Source organism: Dermacentor albipictus, chromosome 4 (assembly GCF_038994185.2).
Source record: "Dermacentor albipictus isolate Rhodes 1998 colony chromosome 4, USDA_Dalb.pri_finalv2, whole genome shotgun sequence".
Lineage (NCBI taxonomy): Eukaryota > Metazoa > Arthropoda > Arachnida > Ixodida > Ixodidae > Dermacentor > Dermacentor albipictus.
The window spans coordinates 112266378-112287018 of record NC_091824.1 but is presented as its reverse complement, the minus strand read 5'-3'; the positions used below and the strand labels follow the sequence as shown (position 1 = coordinate 112287018).

The window sequence follows — 20641 nt, the reverse complement described above, 5'->3', positions numbered from 1 at the left end:
AAAAGTGCATAATAACTGCTGTATCTCTATTTTTTGATACATACAGGGTTTCTTTTTTAAACCGTACAGATTATTTTATAAAAAATGTAATGAGGGCAGCAAATGTGACATTTCTTGCAGACGAGTTCCTAGGTGAGGCGGACATACTTTGCTGCTGATAATGTGAGCTTCAGAAGACTCATTAACAAAATATTAATTAATTAATTATTACTGCCTAAATGGCAAAGTTGGAGTCAGTGGCATTTTATGCACACCTAATTCAAGATATTCATCATCAAAGTCCAAAGCTTAATCGAGGCAATATCGAGACTGAGCACGGCCCGTTGCGCGTCAGACTGCAACGGCCAGTAAAGACATGTAATATATCCTAATACCCTCTTATGTAATGCCCCCGTGTGGGTTCTTTAAGGAAATAAATAAAGGAAGAAGTGTGGGGTGAAGTTCGAATGATAGCATGCTGCGGAAAGTCCTGACCCGACACACTGACACGCATGCTTATCAGGCAAAGCGCGACATATCAATAGCTGCCCCGACTGGCCGAGACACGTTCAGTTGCAAACTCCCTCGCGCTTGTCGTCACGGGGCGTTTTGGTTTGATATGATAGCGGGGCCGCCCTTCCTGTGCTCCCGCGGAGCTCGGTTTCGATATGCCCCCCCGCCTCTGGATTTGCCGTAGAAAATCACGAATTAGTAGGCGACTTTCAAGACCAAAAAGAACAAAAAGAGGCTGCGTTATGCATACAACTGCCATCAAGTTCGACATTTAAGCAACAGCTCTCCCACGGCACGAACATATAGTTCATATTATTGCGCATTGCCATCTGACGCTCGCGTTATTATGCGCGCCTCCGCAGCCACGGAGCAGCATGCCACCCATTCATACATTAGTTTTGCATTGTATTGTTTGGGGCAGATCGCTACAACCCGAGCACCCCGCAAAAGTAGGCGGGACGCCCCTGGGACGACCTGTGCCCCCACAAAAATTCCGACCGTATTGCGAGTACGGTTGAGCCGGGCGTCAATCCGGCTCGTTATTTTCCTTACTCATTAGTTTAAGGCACGAAGGAGGAATAGTCGAGCGTATGCAACTCACTAGTGAAAGCCCTGCTAAATGCACAAGTTGCGCATTGTATTTTATGAACGTTCACTTCTATAGATCAAACATGTGTTCATTTATTTTAAGCTTTTCTACTTTATAATCTTTGTGGCCCTATACCTTTTAATGAATATCTTATTTAGAACTTATGTTAACAAAAGCAATAAGAATGTTTGTATTAAAAATGTCTCACAATTCGGCCACAGTCGCCTCATTTGTCGTAAGATGTTGCTTGGCTTGGCTGTAAAAGAAAAAAATCTTTTAAACTGACAATGCGCAAAAAATAAAATAAAAGGTTAATCATGGTGAACATAACGTATATCTGACTCTTTCAATTGTTTTCGGCAAATTTTGCATTCAAAAGCATGGCCTATGAGGTTTGAAAATGAGTTATTGTTGGTTCGAACCATAGACTCTACGAGTGGCGCTTGTCATCCTCCCCATTCAGAATAACCTCTAATGTCCATACTCTGTAGCGCTGTCACTATTTCGCGCCTTCCGTATATTTTTTGCCGTAGAGTTTGTTTCTGCTGTAGTTTCTGCTTCTGAAGTTTCTGAATAGGTTGAAACGCGAAGAGCTGTGGTTCCAGCCACGTAGTTAACAGGTGTGAGCACGCGTAGCCATTGCGTTGCTCCGGTAGAGACGTGAGCGGCTAGGCAGTTTTCTTGTGGTTTGCTGTCATGTATTTTCTGGCAGCTACGCGCAAGATAGGCGATCGGCACTACTGAAGAGGTTTTGCAAACACAAGCGCCGTCCAGGATTTTGGAAAGTGCAGCGACATGGTGCAGTGCTGCGTACCGTTTTGCAAGTCGACACCAGGCCCATCAAAGACTTGCTCGTTTCACGAGTTTCCCGTCACGATGGTTCGTTTCGAATGGCTACGACGGATCGCCCGCAAAGCCACTGGTAATACATGGGGCACCGCCGCCTCGCACTTGGTCTCGCGCACGTGTGGCATGTCGTTGCTTATTTTCCCGTAGTCAAACGACAAGTGCTGCGACAATTCGTTTGCTATTCTTTTATTGTGTGACAGCGCATACAGCTTGAGTGTTTCGATACTGTCTCTGTGCATTTGAAATAAGGTTCCGAATTTTAATGGGTGTGTCTAATTAATGCGGCTAGCATTACTAACCACAAGTTCGTGTGCTGCGATCCAACCGCCATCACATGACAACTTGAGCCACTGGTTGTGTGCCCCATTCTTGGCCTGTACCTCAGCATGCTCTGAAATGGCTACGTACTTACCCGAATATATAGACAAACAGAACAAGAACATTCTGTGCCACTGAATATGTGACCGAGTAGACAATTGGGCCACTGAGCAGGTGCCGCTGGATGCGTGCCCATTCTTGGCAATTCCACAGAATGGATATGTATCTAAATAGACGAGCAGGGCAATGAGCAAAAAGTGAAATCATCTACAGAAGCAACTGAGTCTGCAAAAGGAATTGAAGTGAACAAACTTGGACTTGGGCATGCATTAAATGAGGTTAGTTCTTCTTGCCTCTTGTCGTGTTTGAGCGTGCACTGATTGAGGGGTGCTGAGCGACAGAGAAGTGAAGTCTGCAACAGAGAAATGCATAAAAGTATGTTTCACTTGTGTAATTTTGTAAAAAAATTTCCATCATTAGCATTTCATTTTGCATAGCATTAGCATTTGCACAAGTATCAATAAAAGCTTTGCTCAACACGGGTTATCACGTAAGCATGTGATCTGTGCAGTTGGTAACGAACCCGAAGCAATCAAAAACTCGGAATGACCACTACAGATTGTAACTAAAGGTGCCTTCAGCAATATGGTGTGTCACTACATTGCTTGAATACTAGTCACATTAACGTTGACAGCCACCGTGAGATGAGTTCTGCAGGACTTTTATGCATTGTTGTGGTGCATTTGGACAGGACCGTGCGCACAAGAGGGAGACGAAGAGGAAGTGGCATACTACTGGAGCTGTGACCTTTGCACCAGCCTGCGCTTCGTAAATAGTTATACCTACATTTGTGCGTTGGGCTTCCTCTTTGTAATATTTGGTGGAGTTGCGGTGTAATGGCTCGGAATGGAGCTCCGCAGTGGCTGCCGCTTTGGTTCTTCACCATTGTCGCGGGAGACGGTGCCTGGTTTGGCAATGCCCGCATCGACTCTCGTACTCGCACATCCGCGTGATCCAGGAACCTTCCGCGGCACTGATGGCACCGACGTCGACGACTGGCTGGAGATGTATGAGTGGGTGAGCAGTCACAACAAATGGGATCCCACAGTGATGCCATTGAACATGATTTTTTACTTGGCGGGAACAGCACGAGTGTGTTTTCAAAATCATGAAACAGACATCTGTAAGCAGAAGCTGCGAGATCTCTTAGGAAAGCCACTGGTTCAGAAGGTCATCGCCAAGAAAGAGTTGGCATCACGAGTTCAAATGTCCACTGAGGGTTTTGTCGCCTATATACAAGATGTGCTGGTGCTCTGCCACAAGGCTGATACTGAAATGCCTGAGTCTGGAAAAGTCGGGCATGTCTTGAAAGGCATTGCCAATGACGCCTTCAATCTACTGATCTGTAAGAACTGTAATTCAATTAATGAGGTTATCACGAAGTGCAAGCATTTCGAGCTGGTGAAAAGCCGTCGTATCTACCAGTCCTTTGTACGGCTCCCCAATAAGGCTGCAACATCATCTTGTGAAGACCGACAGGACTCTCCTGCGCGGCAGTAGCAGAAGCCATCAGAGCACCTGACATAGATTGTGCGCCATGAGCTGGATGCCATCTGTGCTGCAGCTCTGTACCCACCTGTCAACGATACATGTGCTCCTGTCGTCCCCCTTGTTCAGGCTATTGTGTGCCAAGAACTCGCCAATGTCGGCTTACAATCAGTTTGCACCGTGGCCAGTTCCCAACCGACCGAACATCCTTTGCTCGTGCATAACCAAAACCAATGGGCCCCTCGAAGTTCTCGCAACATGTATATAACTTTGACAGCACGTGCTTCTCATCTGTTCCTGATGGTGACTATGTGCTGACTCCTAATGTCAGTGTGCTCCTGCTGCTCACAGTTGCCGCGCCTCATATCATTGTGACTATTGCCGACAACTGCATATCCCTTCCTATTTCAAACTTTCGTTCATGTATGCAAGTTATCCCGGAAAGCATGTCGCTCGGCAATGCTTCTCCGATCAACGATACTGCCATCTCTGTATTGGATGTTCCATCCTCGTCTGCAGCCACCTGCTGTCCAATCACTTCCGCAGCATCTGATCCCGGCTTGTTTTCAAAGGTCGCTCATGACCTGCTTCCCAAACAGGCTGCAGATTTCTGTCACGTCCTCATGTCTTATTGCAACGTCTTTGACTTTGAGGATCGCCTGCTGGGACAGACTTCCATTGTGACCGATAAGATTAACACCAGTGTGCTAGTCCTATTTGTTGACATCCCTATCACGTGTCTCATGCACAACGCCACACTGTCCAAGCTGAAGTAGACAAGATGCTAACCAAAGTGTAATTGAGCCCTCTTCAAGTCCTTGGGCATCGCCGGTCGTCTTGGTCAGGAAGAAGGATGGCAGCTGGTGATTTTGTGTCGACTACCGTCAACTGAACAAAATCGCTAAAAAGGATATGTACCCTCTTCTGTGGATTGATGATACTCTCGACTGCCTTCACGGATCCAAATACTTATCTTTAGTCGACCTCCAGTCTAGTTATTGGCAGATTGCAGTAGATGAACACGACCGTGAGAAGACTGCTTTCATTACACCGGACGGCCTTTACCATTTTAAGGTCATGCCTTTCAGATTTTGTAATGCCCCAGCAACTTTCAAAAGAATGATGGGGCTATGAGTAGTTAACCTGCCTATGTTATCTGGATGATGTCATCGTATTTCCCTTTAAAGCCACCTCAGTCGCTTTACCGCTATTCTTGAAGTCTTAGGGAAGGCTGACCTTCAACTTAACTCTTCTAAGTGCCATTTTGGACACCGCAAAGTCAGTTATTGGCCATCTTATCAGGGCTACTGGTATACATCTTGATCCTGATAAGATTCACGCAGTCAGGAACTTTCCTGTACCCTGCTCAGCAAAAGATGAGTGCAACCTCGTGGGCTTAAGGTCCTATTTTTGTCGATTCGTTAAACATTTTGCGGATATTGCCCGGCCACTGACGACCTCCTCAAGAAGGACACGGTGTTCTTTTGGGGCTGCCAACAAGCCGACGCCTTCGACACCATCATCCGCTTGTTAACGCCTCTGATACTAGGCCACTTTGGTCCATCTGCATCAACTCAAGTTCGCACAGACGCCAGTGGCCATGGCATAGGTGCTGTCCTTACCCAACAGCAAAAAGGAGTCGAGCGCGTCATCGCCTATGCTAGTCGTCTCTTGTCCTTTTCAGAGCGCAATATTTCTTTCAACAAGCATGGGTGCCTTGCTCTGCTGTGGGCAGTGGCTAAATTTCGCCCTTACTTGTTTGGCTGCGCATTTCCTGTCATCATGGGCCACTATGCTCTGTGCTGGCTATCGTCATTGAAAGACCCAACTGGCCACCTTGGTCGCTGGGCACTCAGACTTAGGAGTATTCTTTCATTGTGATGTAGAAGTCCAGCCACTTACATCTGGATTCCGACTGCTTTTCTCGTCATCCTGTTGATCCTCTCGACAATGACGAACAGGATGCCAACACTTGCCTTCTGACCCTTTCAGACTTTCATGACATCGTTACTGAGCAGCGAAAGGACAACTCTCTATGGTTGATAATCGAGCGCTTGACTTCAGGACAATCAGATTGCCCAACCAGAATGTTTGTGCTCCATGACGACATTCTTTATCGGTGCAACATCAGCTCTGATGGACCAGATTTGCTGCTAGTTGTCGCTCGTCATCTCCATTCTACTGTTCTTGCTGAGCTCCACGATGCACCCACTGCCGGGCACCTTGCACCTCCCGCACTTACGACAGAATTTGATGTTGCTTCTTCTGGCCAGGCCTTTACCACTCTGTGTGACATTACGTTGTGGCTTGCGACTCCTGCCAGCGTTGAAAGAGGCCATGTGCGCAACCTGCTGGCCACCTTCATCCAACCAATGTTCCTACAGAGCCTTTCTTCCCTGTTGGCATGGACCTTCTTGGCCCCTTCCCCACATTGATAAAAGGGAACAAGTGGATAATTGTTGCAACAGACTATGTGACCCGCTATGCTATTACACGTATCCTACCCACCAGCTGTGCTACAGATGTCGCAGACTTTTTTCTTCAGGACGTAATTCTTCACCATGGCGCACCAAGGCAGCTGCTGACAGATTGTGGCTGCTATTTAATGTCCCAAGTTGAAGACATCATCATACTTTGCTGGTGAAGCAGCGCACTGACATGGACATGGTGAAGACACACAAGAATACACGACACTCGCTGCACTCGCAACTATTTTATTTCAGAACGCATACTTCATATTTATATATGCTGATTATTTATATATATGATTATTAATCAACTAGCCCAACTTTCCACATTGTTGAAGACATACTTGGTTCCTGCTCCAACAAACACAAGCTCGCAACCGCATATCATCCACAAATGAACGGACTGGTTCAACGACTAAATCGCACCCTTACAGAGATGTTGTCTATGTACGTTTAAGCAGACCATCGTGATTGGGACAGCGCTTTGCCCTTCATGACATTTCCATACAATTCGTCATGTCAGGATACCACCAGTTTCTCGCCTTTCTGCCTCTTGTTTGGTTGCCGTCCCACTCTGCCTTTTGACACCCTGCTACCTTCGGTGTTGCAACACACCATAGAATATGCTACATGTGCATGTAGCACTGATAGCATGGTGCCTGTGTGAAAAATTAAATGGATCAGCTACCATAGCTGTGTTTATTAGGAAGCTTTAGCTTTTGTGTACGCAGATCGGTTTGGGTACCCAAGAAGACCTTTGCATACGCTATGTACCGCACCCGGCTTGCATGCTTTTGTATGCCTTTTTGTGTAGTTGTAAGCGCAGTGGCTTGCATCCCCTAATTTTGCATACACAAAATCTAAAACTCCCTATTGTATGGCTCAAGAAGGTTACGCAAACTGGAACAATATCCACCTTACACCAGCATATGCAAAACACTCCCCGTGAATTGACCCTTCGCATGCATTGCATTATGTCTGCAAGCACATTCCTATATGTTCTACTTACTCCATGAAAGTATACTGCTTTGTCTCTCTTTCAGCACATTTAAGAATGATGTCCTGGTTGTCGGCAAAGAAATTGTGCTGCTGTTTTTCTTTGTTCACGTTTTTCCTCCATTCAATTTAATCACAAAAGACTATAGGCTGTGAAAAAGGGATACCGAAACACTGTGCACGCACCTGTAGTAAGCAATGCAAAATGACCACATTCAAGATAGCTGATGGCTTTCATGTGGCTGGTTGGAAGTGGAGCTTTTCTGATAATTTTACCTGGTGGGCCCGAGTGCAGGCACGAGCAACGAGCCGTGGCGGCCAAGTGATCGAAGCAAAGTATGCAGCCTGCATTTCCGTGAGGAGGACTTCCGCCGGGACCTCAAAAAGCGGCGTCTCCTTCCGAATGCCGTGCCATCCATATTCCCAGGATACCCTCCCGAGATGCAGCAGACACGTCGCCTGTCATCGCCTCAAAAGAGCAAGAGTCCTGCGTGCAAGGATGTGCCGCAGCAGCTGGCAAAAAGTTTGGGGACTGAGGAACGTGTCGCTAAGTCACGGCGGGGACGCAAGAGAAAACGGTGAGTTTGGGAAATCGCTTGTGGTATGGATAAATACTAAAGCCATTATTAAGGGTTATTTTCTTTCCTTTCTTTCTGCTATTGTGTGCCCCACTGCTTGTACAGGCAGGCCAAAACGAAACGTCAACAGGAGGAAATGGGGTAGAGCACATTTCATGCACAGCTATACTTGAAATTGCTATTTGCAGTGTTCAATGTACAATGTGGTATTGCAGTAAATAGATGGTAAACACTCTCTAGTCCTAAAGCTCATGCTCCTTGAATGAATCACATTGCTCTTTGAAACAGTGGCTAGTGTGTGAACGAAAATAGGTGAATTCGGTTTTCTTTTTTTCTATTCTGATTCACCTGTACGTTGTGAAGCATTCTGAATAGTGACAACTCATTTTGGGTGCATAATTAAAGGGTAACGGCATGAGACTTATGTGGTGTGTTGATGTAAACGGCCTGCTGATGTCTTGTGTTCAATACTGAGGTCACGCTGTCCATTTGACTCTCCCTTTAGGTTGGCGAGTGCTACATCAAGCATTTTGACAGAGAATGCTCAAGGAACAGGTGGAGTCTCGAGTGCTGTGGATCAGCAAAAAGCAGAGGAGCTAGCATCAGGCAATATAGTGACTTCCACCTCATTGACTGCTACTAACAGGAGATCGAAAAGAGTTGCTCAGAATTCACAATCCAGAGCGGTGCACACAAAAGGTGTCGAGATTTCAGAGCCAGTCCAGGGGTTGGTGGTGTCTTCTGCTTCTGTGCCAACTGCTTCAGCTGTTATGGGACAGCACGTCCAAAGTGTGTCTTCGACATCAAGTGCAGCGCTTTGTACACAGAAGCCAGTTGCAGACACACCCACATCAAAGGTGGCTGATCAGGAGGGAATCGCAGGTGAAATGGTGACACAGGATAAGTTGGCACAATCGGGTGTGACCACTAGTGTCACACTTGCATCACCAGCAGTTGTGACCTCCACGAGCACGCCACCAACACGTGCAACATCAAGGCCGGCAGTGGAGCCTGGGAAACGTTTGGTGCAATTGGCAGACGGTTCCACGGCTGGAATGCCTTCCTGTAAGCGAAAACTGGTGGCAGTTGTGCCTCCAGGGGTTAAACCGGAAGCACTGAAACGATTGTTGCTGAGTTCCAAGCTCCTATCAAATGCTGTGTCAAGTTGTGCAACCCCGCTAACAAGCAGGTCAGTGAATGCGAGTGAAAGCAAGATAGTGGCAACGTGCTCATCAGCAGCTACTACTGACACAGTTAGACCAGTCTGTTTGAAGACACCGAAGCACGCAGTGATAGCAAGCAGAGTGGTGAATGCGAGAAGGTCTTCAAGTGGTGTTACACCTGTGGTAGAGCGAGTTGCTGCATGTAAGGCAGCTCAATCGAGTTCTCTTATGACTGCAAAGTGTTTAGGCAGGTCGAGGCATTCAGTGAGTTCATACCTAACATCTGCTGGCAGTTCGAAGGCCCTGAGCCAGCTCTTGACTCCTGACAAGATGGTGACTGCAAGCCATCCAGAAACAGGTGGCAAGGTCCATGTGCGTACGGTGGCGTCACAGACACGGCTCAACAGGCCACGGCTGCGGAACTTGTGTCAGCGTCTCAAGACGCTACAGCGAAAGTGTCTCAAGCTGCAGACCCACAAGCGACAACTACAACAGGAGCTGTCTTCTGCACGACAGGAGGCCAAGCGCGCCCAGACCCTCGTCAAGGAGCTGCGCCTCACCCAGTTCCAGGCAAGATAACAAAAATGGATGTTGTCACGTTGTAGTAGTGTTTCCAGAAAAACACTCTTTCGAACTGTCAACTTAGAAGTTTCCCAACTCTTGTTCTAGGGTAGTGCAGATACCATTGATACCCATTTAGCAAAATCTGAGGAACCAACTTTCTGCAGACTTTTCCAGAAAATTAAGTAAAGGAAGCTTGCATAAATTCAGAACCAAACTAGATTACAAAAAAGTTAATGTTTGATGTAAGCACATAAATATACATATATGCACAAATTCTCAGCAGCATGACTTGAAGAATAAAGATGTAAAAAATTTTTTTGCTCTGAAGACCCAACCCCTGCAGGCCCGAAACACTTTTTCAACATAGTAAGAAAACCTTGCCAATCTGCCGTAAAGGCTTCTGTGAACATGTGAGCCGAATATTACCGCACCGCATGCAGCAAGGAATTTAAAATATACTGTCAAACACAGTGAAAAATCGCTTGCTCTTGCTTTTGTAATGCCGTCATGCAGCATCATCTAAAGCAGCTGGCCTGCCAACGCTATTAACTGATTTCGTGATCGTGAGAGCATTCTCAGTAATGCATAATTGCTAATTTTTGACTTAAATAAATGAAAAATGTATATATCTGCGATCACAAAAAGACCGGAAAATCATTAATTTTTTTTTGCACTTTGCATAGTTGCGTCTGCTGCACGTGGCCTCTCAATGTTTAGCCAGGGCTTTGCCCCTTTTGTCTTCTCTGCTTTGTAGCTTCTAGCACGCTAGCGAAGACGAAAAAGAGAGAGAAAGCCAAGTATCGGTGCAGTAACTCCACTTATAGTTGAAGCATTCGAAAACTTTTTGTAGCATGGGATTCATGAGATGACAACCTTTCATTGTGAGGCCATCTACGATTAGCTAGAAAAGAGTTCAGGACCCCTTCAAATGCTGCCTCAAGTGTGAGCCAAGAATTCAACTCATTGTGCTAACTTTGTCCATGAAGACAAGCAATACTGAAAGCACACCAACACTGGCAAGCACAGTCATTGGTCGTTATATCTGAACTTGCTGGTCAAGTCTGTCTGCAGTTTATACATGTATCACTAATATTCCAATGTAATTGCTGGTGCTTGTATATGTACAACACTGTTGCCAACACCTAAACTATTTCTAAGTTTTGCATCATTTCTGTCTTGCAAGGTGTGGATGTGAAGAACTTGGCAGGCACGCAGGCATGGAAAGCAAGAGGCCTGGTGCAAAAATATTGTGGTGTCCTTTATATCCACATTGTATGAAACAAAAAGGTTTTCAATATTTTTAGAGTTGCATACACTGTGTAGGCAAAAAGTTAACCCTATTTATGTAGCTGTTTATTGTAGTGAAATAAGTTCCGAGTTCTGTAGGTACTTATTTCAGTCATTAAAGATAATGTAAGAGTATGTTGCGATGTGGTGCCGCTGGTTTTGTTTGAGTGCAGCATAGAATTGTTGTTAAAGGCTGCAGGGACATGTCACTGTGATGTGGGCACCACCTCCACATGGAAGCAGGCAAAAAAAAAAAAACCCTCACGTTTTCCTTGGCTTCGTTATCTGTTGGCGTCATATGGCTTGTGACTACCAAAAATCGGACGCCCCCTCCTTTGTCGTTCGTTGCATAGTGAGGGTCTTGGCTCCAGCAGGTTCGATGCCATTAGGTAGCACATGAGGGTTTATTGGCAAGCTGTGTGCTCTGAAATATAACATACTAGTACAGTGAAAGCTTGTTAATTCGAACTTCAATAATTCGAATTTATGGATAATTCGAACTGTACGATTTGGTCTGGCCAAGCTCCACAGAAGTCTATGTATAAAAAAGTCCGTTAATTCGAACGCGAGAAGGTTCCCTCACGGATAATTCGAACTACGCTCGCCTGGCACACGGCCAGAGAAACACGCCTACTGCTTACACACAAGGCTATATTGCCTCCGAAACGGAGAGAACGGCGAGAGAAGGCAAAATCGGAAAAAAATCGAACCGACGCGGGGTCAGCCAGAAGGCAGCGGCGGCTGCCACCTCTCCGTTCTACGTAACCTCCGAGACTTCTTGCCCGTTGCGAATCTCGGAGGCTTTGCAAATCTTGTACAGCTGCTAATGTTGTGCGGAGATGGCACGGCAAGCTCCAAAACACAGCGAATCAAGTACGTCGCAGCTGCGCTTGCAATCAAGAACCAACGAATCAGGGCCTTCGCCACCTTCACATGTTCAGCGTCTTTGTCTCGGCAGTCTTCATCGGTTGTGCACCTTTGTTTTCAGCTTAGGAGGTATCGGCCGTCGCGATTCATTGTGATGGTGTTAAGCCTCGGCTAACGTTCATTAAGGTGGACATCAGTTGTGTGGCGCAGTCGGACCCAGAGCTTCGACTTGAAGATGGCGTGTGCCCGCGGCACACGCCATCACTTTCTGACTCGCCAAATTTCTGACATGCCCTACTGCTTCCAAATCGCACTGTACTGTTGCCCTCCTTCACTTTCGTTAGTTCGAACTTTCGTTAATACGAACTGAAGCGGCTTCCCCTTGCGGTTCGAATTAACGAGCTTTTACTGTACATGAAGCCAGCACTCAAAAGGATGCGCCACATCGGCCACTATGGTCATAAGTGGCGCTGTTAACACTTCCAGGGTCAGATCTTTTATTTATTTATTTCACAATACTGCAGGCCAGATTGGCCCAGGCAGGAGGGACATGAAAACACAAATTATAACAGCACGCAAATGCAAAAAGAAAAAAGAAAAAGATTACATTGCACGTAACATACAAGAGAATCAAAAATTAATAATGACAGAGCAGAAACTAAAACAGTGAACATTGAAATTGCCTACTTTCTACTGAAGAAACAAAGTTTGAAGGGCCTGTTCCACGTCAGGAGAGCAAAAAATCGATTCAGGAAGCACGTTCCAATCAGCTATTGTTTGAGGGAAAAAACTGTGCTTAAATGAGTTTGTTTTAGCAAATATAGGCTGTAATGAGTGTTCGCTATAATGTCGGGTCCTTCGAGTAGTGGAGTGCCTGAGGAATGAGGGGGGAGCAATGCTAAGCTTTCCTGCCAAAATTTTATGAAGGAAAGAAATGCGGCTCAGTTTTCTACGTGTACTAAGCAACGGGATATTATTGTCCTTCATAAGTTGTGTTGGGTAGTCTGACCTTCTGTATTTATGAAAAACGAAACGTACTGCCTTTCTCTGAATGAGCTCTAATTGATAGATGTCTTTCTTAGTGTGGGGGTCCCAAATTACGGACGAGTATTCAAGTTTGGACCTGATGAAAGTTTTATAAGCCAAGAGCTTAATATGGCTAGGAGTATGTTTTAATTTTCGTCTCAAGAAACAGAGCTTCGAGAATGCAGTTGAACAGATCTCAGAAATATGAGTGCCCCAGGTTAATCGGTTGTTAAGAGTTATTCCTAGGTATTTATATTGTGAGACCTCGCTAATGTGACTGTTGTGGAGGCAATATTGGTAACAGCTAATATTTCTTTTTCGCGTAACTCGGAGAAGTACACTTTCATCAATGTTTAAATCCATATTCCATTCTTCACGCCAGTGACATATCTTAAGCAAAGATTCTTAGAGCAATTTATGGTCTTCTATTGATGTTATTTCTTTATATACAACGCAGTCATCTGCAAACAATTCTACTGACACTGACCGCGGAATTACATTTACTAAATCATTTATATGTATTAAAACAGCAAAGGTCCTAACACACTACCTTGCGGAACACCGGAAGTAGCAGCAAGCGATTCAGAAAGGGTGCCATTCACATCAACAGACTGCATTCTACCATTTAAGTATGGTCTGACCAATTCTACAAGATACAGTGGAAGACCAATCAACTGCAATTTTTAAAGAAGCTTTGTATGCGGTACCTTGTCAAAAGCTTTCGCCATATCCAGAAAAAGAACATCGATCTGTCCCAAGTTATCCAGTACGCTGAGAAAGTCATGAACCGTCGTAATTAGTTGAGTAGTGGTTGACATGCCCTACCTGAAACCATGCTGAAAAGGTGATAGGATGTCCTTTTCCTTTAAAAAGTCATTTATAAAGCGGGCCACGATGTGCTCTAGATCTTTTACACGTAGATAAATACCAAAAAATGTGAATGTGAGAACAGCTGTCGCCGTAGCTCAAAGGTGGAGCATCACACGCGTAATATGGAGGATATGGGTTTGGCTCCCACCGGCAGCAAGTTGTTTTTCCATCCGCGTTAATTTTGCTTTACTTTCCCATTTCTATATCGTAAGTTAAAGCAAATCATGCACGTGTGAGACAAAGAGGAAATACTGGGGTGAGAAATAGCTAGATACATTTGTTCAGGAAAGAGGGCACCATGCATTCACCATACAGCAGACTCCAGATAAACAAAACTTGTTTAAACGAAATGAAGGTACCAACTTTTGTTGGCCCCCCATAAGAACAATGTTAACAAACTTCAGTTAAATGAAACGCTTTTCCTGTGAGCTCTGCTTGAAAACAGAACTGGAACCAACCATACATTCCTCATGGGTGGTGAGAACGTGCTATTATACTACATAAAACATGAACTGTCCAACAACTATATGATGTAAGATGGTGATGCTGAACTGTCTAAAATCCAGTCCATCAAACGATTGCAGTGGTGTGGCGTCAATGGCTCCTATGCGGCATTCACGTTGCTTAGTTGTCGCGTTCTGCGCCTCTTGATAGCACCAGACAAAAAGTGAGGGCTCAATGCACTCACACTGGCTACATAAGTTGGTGCCGTGAAAGTTGCAAAGTGCTGCAAAGTTTCGTATACTAAAGTCCCCATTGTGACAGATGACGGACAGAGAGAAGATACATGTTGGGAACGCGAGCTTTTTGAAGGATTGTATACAGATGCATACATCTCAACAGGAACAAATGGAAGAGGTACCGTTCTAGTGGTTCAAACGTCCCCGCAGCACCAATTTTCCTAACAGCTGCCCCATTTTGGAACAGAAGGCAGTAGAGGTTGCAGGTAGTATAATGGACATTAATTAATGATGAGTGAGCAATGAGATTTGTAGCAGAATACAGTAAGCATTGACTTGTTCACCGCAGTAAGATCAAAACACTCAATGCTTTTCACAAAATGATAGTTCTTGATTTTTTTGTCATTCGTTTAAGCGAAACTTGGTATAAATGAAACACTTTCTTCTGTCCCTTCGAGTTCTGTTTAAGTGGCGTCTGCTGTAGTTGCTTTATGCTTATTCCTATTCATCAGCATAGCACTCGAGCAGGCTATAACCATCTGGCAACAGTGCTGCCAGTTTAGTGATTTTGTTGCTAGATTTGGCGACTTGGTCTATTAAGTGACAACTTTTTCCATTTAGCAACCAGCGACAGAACAATCTGGCACCATATTAGCAACTTGAATGTTAAGAGAGTTGCTTCAAAAACTGCTTTATAGAACGTACTTCACCTCATAGTGAAGTGCATTCTAGAAAGGTGGCACATGTACTCTGTGATCCTGATGAAGCAACTGCGCTCTGCACTGATAGAAGCGGTAGATCGTGGTTAGCTGAACCACTTTCACATAGTGCTTACGAAATGCTTGTTTCCCTATCCCTTACAAAACCTGTTACAATGGGTGTTGACACTACAGTTGCTGCAAGTTTCACTAATTACCTTCGATTGGCAAACATTAGCAGGCACAGTAGTAAATTAACATTTGTAATAAACTTTCTGGTCACATGTAGGACACAGCAGGTGAATAATGTAACATGTCAGCTGTAGAAAATAGTGCAAGTTGTGTAGTGGCTGGGATTGTTCATGTGACGTGCACGTAAATATTCATGCACCACTTTTGTTTCCCACGGCTTTCAGATAAATGAATTCTACACACAGCTTTCAATTGAAACAAGAGGTGGCAATGCAGTATTCAAACTGTGTAAGGGTCACGTAATTGATATTGCTGTGATAACAACCTGAACAAGCAGGTGCTCCAGAATTTAGTTCTCTCACGGGTGCCACAAGATTTTCAGGCATAACCTTTACAAGGCACATTTTCGTGCTCAGAAAATGCAATTACCCATATTCTCTTGAATGGTGCTGGATTTGTAAACCATAGCGTGTGAAGCTAAATGCAAAATTTTTTTTATCATCCCTAGTTCTGTAAGTTTATTAGTAAAGCTAGAGCATTGCGCAGCATGCTGGTAAATTGACTGTTCATGCATCACATGCACAAACATTGGAAGAACGTAAATTGTTTCAGTAGATGTGCTACATCATGTTAGTGTCTTTTATAGCGTTCCAAACAGGCTACATTATTTAACCTCTTCAGTGTTACTGACATGCCAGTACATTTTCTCATTTCTCTCCCACCATGTTACTGACCTGATAGAATTATGAGGACCATACCAAGTGAGCCATCTGTGTAATTTTTTCTCATCTGCATAACGAAAAATAAATTATTTTGTTTGTTTTATAACATCTGAGAGAAAATGCCCAACACTGGAGGGTGCGTCACCTTTGAAAAAGAACCTATCACTGAAAGGGTTAAAGTCACTCAGCAATTTTAGTGACGTTGTATTAGAATTCAGTGATAATTTGCGGACTCCTTCGCCTTGGTTTAGCAACAGGCTCAAAAAAAAAAAAAAAGTTGGCAACTCTCTTGGAAAAGCAGGCATAGAAACAGTCTATTCAGATGTTTCTGGAAAATAAAAGTTGATTGTTTGATTGATATGATACTTTTGTGTGATGTGGAAGCCCATAACTTTGTGTCAGTGTATCCAGAGTGCTTCATATGGAGAACAAAAGCCATGCACATCAGCCAGCACTCGTTAGCTCTTTTCAAGCAGGAATTTCTTATCAGAAAGATGTGTTGTTAATGCTACCGATGATTTGTTATCATTGATTGTGTACATGTTCATATGTGTTTGTGTGAGGAATTTCTTTTCCCTGGTCGACTGTGTACATGTTTATATGTGTTTGTGTGAGGAATGTCTTTCTTTTCCCTTCTGAAACCAGAAGTGTCTCTTTTTTTAACGTAGGAAGGAGTGGCTAGTGGTGATGCCCGCTGCCTTTTCCTAGAGGAGCAGCTCCGTTGTCTGGGCCAGACCAAGCACCGGTGGCGAGAGGAGACACTGCAGTGCTGCCTCCTGTGGCACACGCTGTCCCCACGCGGCTACCGCCTCATATCTCAATCTGGGATGCTCTTGCTGCCGAGTTGTTCCACTTTGAAGCGCCACGTTGATGCGATTGGTGACGGTGTTGCTTCGTTAAGGGAACCACCTTCTCCCACCGGAGACACATTGCCCAGCATCGAGGACATAGATGACATTCACCAGCTCCCAGACATTGTAGACTTCCATTTAACAGAGCCAGGAACAGATGCAGTACCAGATGGTGCAGGGGAGATAGGTCCGTGTATCGATGCTAATAACACTGCTAAAGTGAATTTGTCTGCCGAGACTGCAGCGCAGGATAGTAGTGCCAGTTGTGCAAGTCCTGACCTGCAAGCAGAAGGAACAGTATCTTCCACGGAAGATGCATCCTTGGTTGCGGGCTCAGAAAGTGGCCAGGCTTCTCCAAGTGGGAAAGACTCCTTGGCTCACCATGGCATCACGAACAGATTCAAGCTGCTTGCAGAAAGTCCTTCAGCACAGGAGGGTGAGCAGGTGGTACAGGTGATTTACACAAAACCATCAGATATCTTGGATAATGTTCACGTAGTTGACAGCGTCACACCAGGTGCTAGAGATACCGCAGCTCCCACCAAATCACACCTACTTTCCTTGGCAAACAGGCTTGCTGTTCCAGAGTCTGCAGATGAACTTGTGGAAAAAAACAGTTGCAGAGACTCTAATAATGCTGAGCAAATAGATTGCTGTGAACCCACCACAGTGTTTACTGAACCATCAAAATGGCTGACCATTGCAGCAGACAAGCCTTCCGATTGTGCACAAATAGTGACAATACAAACAAAGAAAAAGGAAGCCGTGTTATCAACTAGCATAAAAAACAGATGTAGACAACCAGTGGTAAAGCCAAATGTACTGTGCCACAGGCCTTCTAGGATGAAGCTAGTTTCCTCCAAGGTTAGGAAAAACGTTTCAGTAGCTGAATGTTCTGCTAACTTACACCAGTCATCAAACTCTTCTTCTTGTACAGAGTCTGCAAGTGTAGCAGAGAAAAAAGCAGACTTGCTGTCAGAGGACAATCGGATAGAAGAGCTGGTTTCCCCTCCCAAAGATCTAGCTGAGCTTTTGACCATCGTGGGTGCTGACACTAATCCTGAAAGGATGGCATCTGCAATTAATGCATGGAGTTCTGCTCAAGGCATTGTTATGAACAGTGAAACACAGCAACTTCCATCACTGGACACAAACTCTCAAGATCAAGCAGTGGAGCTGCCTGTACAGAGCTCGCCCATTGTCAGCATCGAGGGAGTAATTCCTGGCAATGACGCACAAGTTCTGAAAATGATCTACGTAGAGCCATCTGATCTTGAGGGTGGTCTGTACGAAACTTTTCATGAAGTGGTGCCAAAGGCCACAGCAGAGTCTTCGGGTGAGGGAAATCAGGTTTTTCAGATACTCTATGTTTGCACTCCAGCAAGTACGGAAGCAGGTCAATGAGGCGTGTTCAGCAACTTAGCATAGGTTGCAGGTGTTGTGTACAAGCATACATAACATAACATGTACATAACATACATACATACATACATACATACATAACACTTAGTGCTTGTGTTTTCCATCCTATCTTTGTCCTAACCACGTTAGGATATCAGCTGTAGATGTGTCATCTTAAGAGAGAGAGAGAGAATAGAGGAAGGAAAGGCAAGAAAGTCAACTAGATGCGCATTCAGCTTGCTACCCTGTAGAAGGGGGAGGGAAGAAAGAAAGGAGAGAAAACACTCAGGGTGTGCTATATAAGCTAGTCAGTCAGTCGCTGAGGACCGTTGACTCCAGGAACTGCTGCACTGCACAAGTCGCTTTCTGAGCTTGCTATGCATCTGGCCAAGCTCTAAGCACCTCTGTCACTAAGAATGATCGCGAGTCCAAGTGATATAACGCTGTATAGAGATGAAGCCGCTAGTCATCATAGCGGGGACAGTTACAGACAAGATTTTTTATAGACTTCTCACACTTGCTATCGTTGCGTGAAGGTGTTCCACCCATCCCAACCTTTCAAGGTTGTCTTAGCCTTTCTGGAACAGCGGCACTCGGTTGTTTTCTATTGTTATTAAACAAGTGCTGACGTGATGTTTTGACTTGTCATATTTTCATGTTCAGTGAAGGTCAGAACACTCAACTCTATAAAGAAATACTCCCAAGCATTAGAGCAGCCTAAAGAATTTGCTATAATACTTGTTTCTAAGAACCAGTTTTGGTATCGGTGCCCAGGTGGCGGATGGGTCTTGGTCATGATGTCATGATATACTGTCTTGTCTCATTCCTGCATTCGCAGTGGCTGCTGCACATCAGCACCGCTAGAAAAAACATGTGGAGCACGTTTGTTTATTTTCTTTTGTGAGCAACCTTGCGCAACGAGCAAATTGCACAACATGTCAGCAAATTTTTCTCTGCATCGTGATAACATCAATGACGCCAGGCCCACTATTTTGAGAGCAACTTTGGTTTCAAATTAGAATGTCTTATTGTTTCACAATGTTCGAAGTTGCGAAGTGTCATCTGTAAGCGCAAGGAGCGTGTAGAAGGGTCTGTACAATTTTGAAAATATGTGTCAGTAATCCTTCAACGTGGGCGCAAACATGCAGTGAAGCCAAGTATAGCAAGCATGATATTGATAACAGGATTTGTTTATAGTAGTTTAGTGTCTGCAGCAAGCAAACTTCTAAAAAAAAAGGTGGAGGTGGAATCTTTGCTTGCATCGATACCCTGGCCTAGGAATGACAGAAATGCCTAGGATTATACAGTCGAACCTGGATATATTGAACCCACATGTAATGAATTATTGCATATATCGAGCAGCTGTAAAATCCCTTTAACATTGTGTAAAATTTGTATTTTATACATTGAATTACAGTTAAACCTCGATATAGCGAAGTTGGTAGAATCAGCAACTTGCTTCGTTATATTGAAATTTCGTTCTATGGAAATTCAACCCTTTATGCAAATAAGTACAGTTGCTGTTATATTTTTCTTACACGGAAAGGGGCCGCAAAATTTTTTGAATTATTGGGCGATCAAAAAATCAAATTTTAAGGAGGAACAAGTTCATTTTGATAAATTTGGGAGTCGGCGACAAATGATACGGTTTAATACGACATAAGTCGACAATATTTTCTCGGCGCTATGAATTAAGCGAAGCCAGCCACACTTTCATGTGCGCTCTGCCCCCGCAGCTGATAGCATCGACCGCACTGGGACAACGCTATTGGGAAAAGCGCCGTCATAAGGGAGTGAATGCTTCGTCTGCCTCTCGCTCCAACGGGTCACCGAAACTCTAGATTATGCAACCTCCAATACTAAACGCACGGTAAGACAGCTTACATGGTCCGGCATCGTCTCGGCACGCCCACTCTTTGCATATGCGGCAGATTACCTCTAAAGCAGGATGCACGGCCGCATATGCGCCCAGCCATGCTTACAGCCATGCCCAGCCACGGAGAGGCGCACCAACTTACCCCCCCTACCCCCCGACCCCTGACGCACGCTTGATCGCATTAACAGGAGCTCGCTTGCCTCCCCCTTTTCGTTTGCTCGCGCGGGAAGGCGGCACTCGTGAAGCAATTATCTTGTCTCACCCTTGCACACTTTCGCTCGCACCTAAAGCCCACAGTGTGGGGAGTGCGATAAGATCTTTTCGCACTTGGACTTTATACAGCACACAATGCGGGTTCATTTGGGCCGCCGCTCTTGTAGCGCAGCCCGCGATTTGAGAGGTGCGTTTGCAAGCAGCCGCTTGTAATTCAATCATCTGGCAATCTGCGTTGGGGTAAGTTTCCACTTGTTAGAGAGTTTTAGAATAGGGGCCCCAATGAGCTTTGTGTGTGTTAGCTTTGGGGCACGCAGGAGTGAAGAAAATGGGGCTTTACATATTTGGATAGTCTTGCGCTTGCAGCGGCACTATGGCGTGAAAGAATAGCTG

At 44.9% G+C, this 20641-nt stretch overlaps 1 protein-coding gene and 1 non-coding gene across 3 annotated transcripts; one reads left to right on the top strand and one right to left on the bottom strand.

Annotated features, from left to right (window-relative positions):
* Positions 1–906: 906 nt before the first annotated feature.
* On the bottom strand, positions 907–1061 carry LOC139059751 (U12 minor spliceosomal RNA). The gene has a single exon (XR_011514346.1). It is a non-coding gene; the product is annotated as a U12 minor spliceosomal RNA (small nuclear RNA).
* Positions 1062–1512: 451 nt separating this feature from the next.
* On the top strand, positions 1513–18792 carry LOC139059258 (streptococcal hemagglutinin-like). Of its 2 annotated transcripts, none has more exons than XM_070537425.1 (4): positions 1513–2003; positions 7556–7838; positions 8344–9571; positions 16576–18792. In XM_070537425.1, the coding sequence occupies exons 1-4, from the start codon at positions 1877–1879 to the stop codon at positions 18160–18162; spliced, it is 3225 nt and encodes a 1074-aa protein (XP_070393526.1). In that variant the 5' UTR covers positions 1513–1876; the 3' UTR covers positions 18163–18792. The 2 variants fall into 2 exon arrangements, with proteins under 2 accessions (XP_070393526.1, XP_070393527.1); XM_070537426.1 differs by lacking the exon at positions 1513–2003 and adding an exon at positions 2278–2586.
* The last annotated feature ends 1849 nt before the right edge of the window (positions 18793–20641 follow it).

Coding starts and splice junctions, on each gene's coding strand:
- LOC139059258 (XM_070537425.1), top strand. CDS start 1,877: ATGGTGCAGTGCTGCGTACCGTTTTGCAAGTCGACACCAGGCCCATCA. Junction 7,839..8,343: donor CGGGGACGCAAGAGAAAACG/GTGAGTTTGGGA, acceptor CTCTCCCTTTAG/GTTGGCGAGTGCTACATCAA. Junction 9,572..16,575: donor TGCGCCTCACCCAGTTCCAG/GCAAGATAACAA, acceptor TTTTTAACGTAG/GAAGGAGTGGCTAGTGGTGA.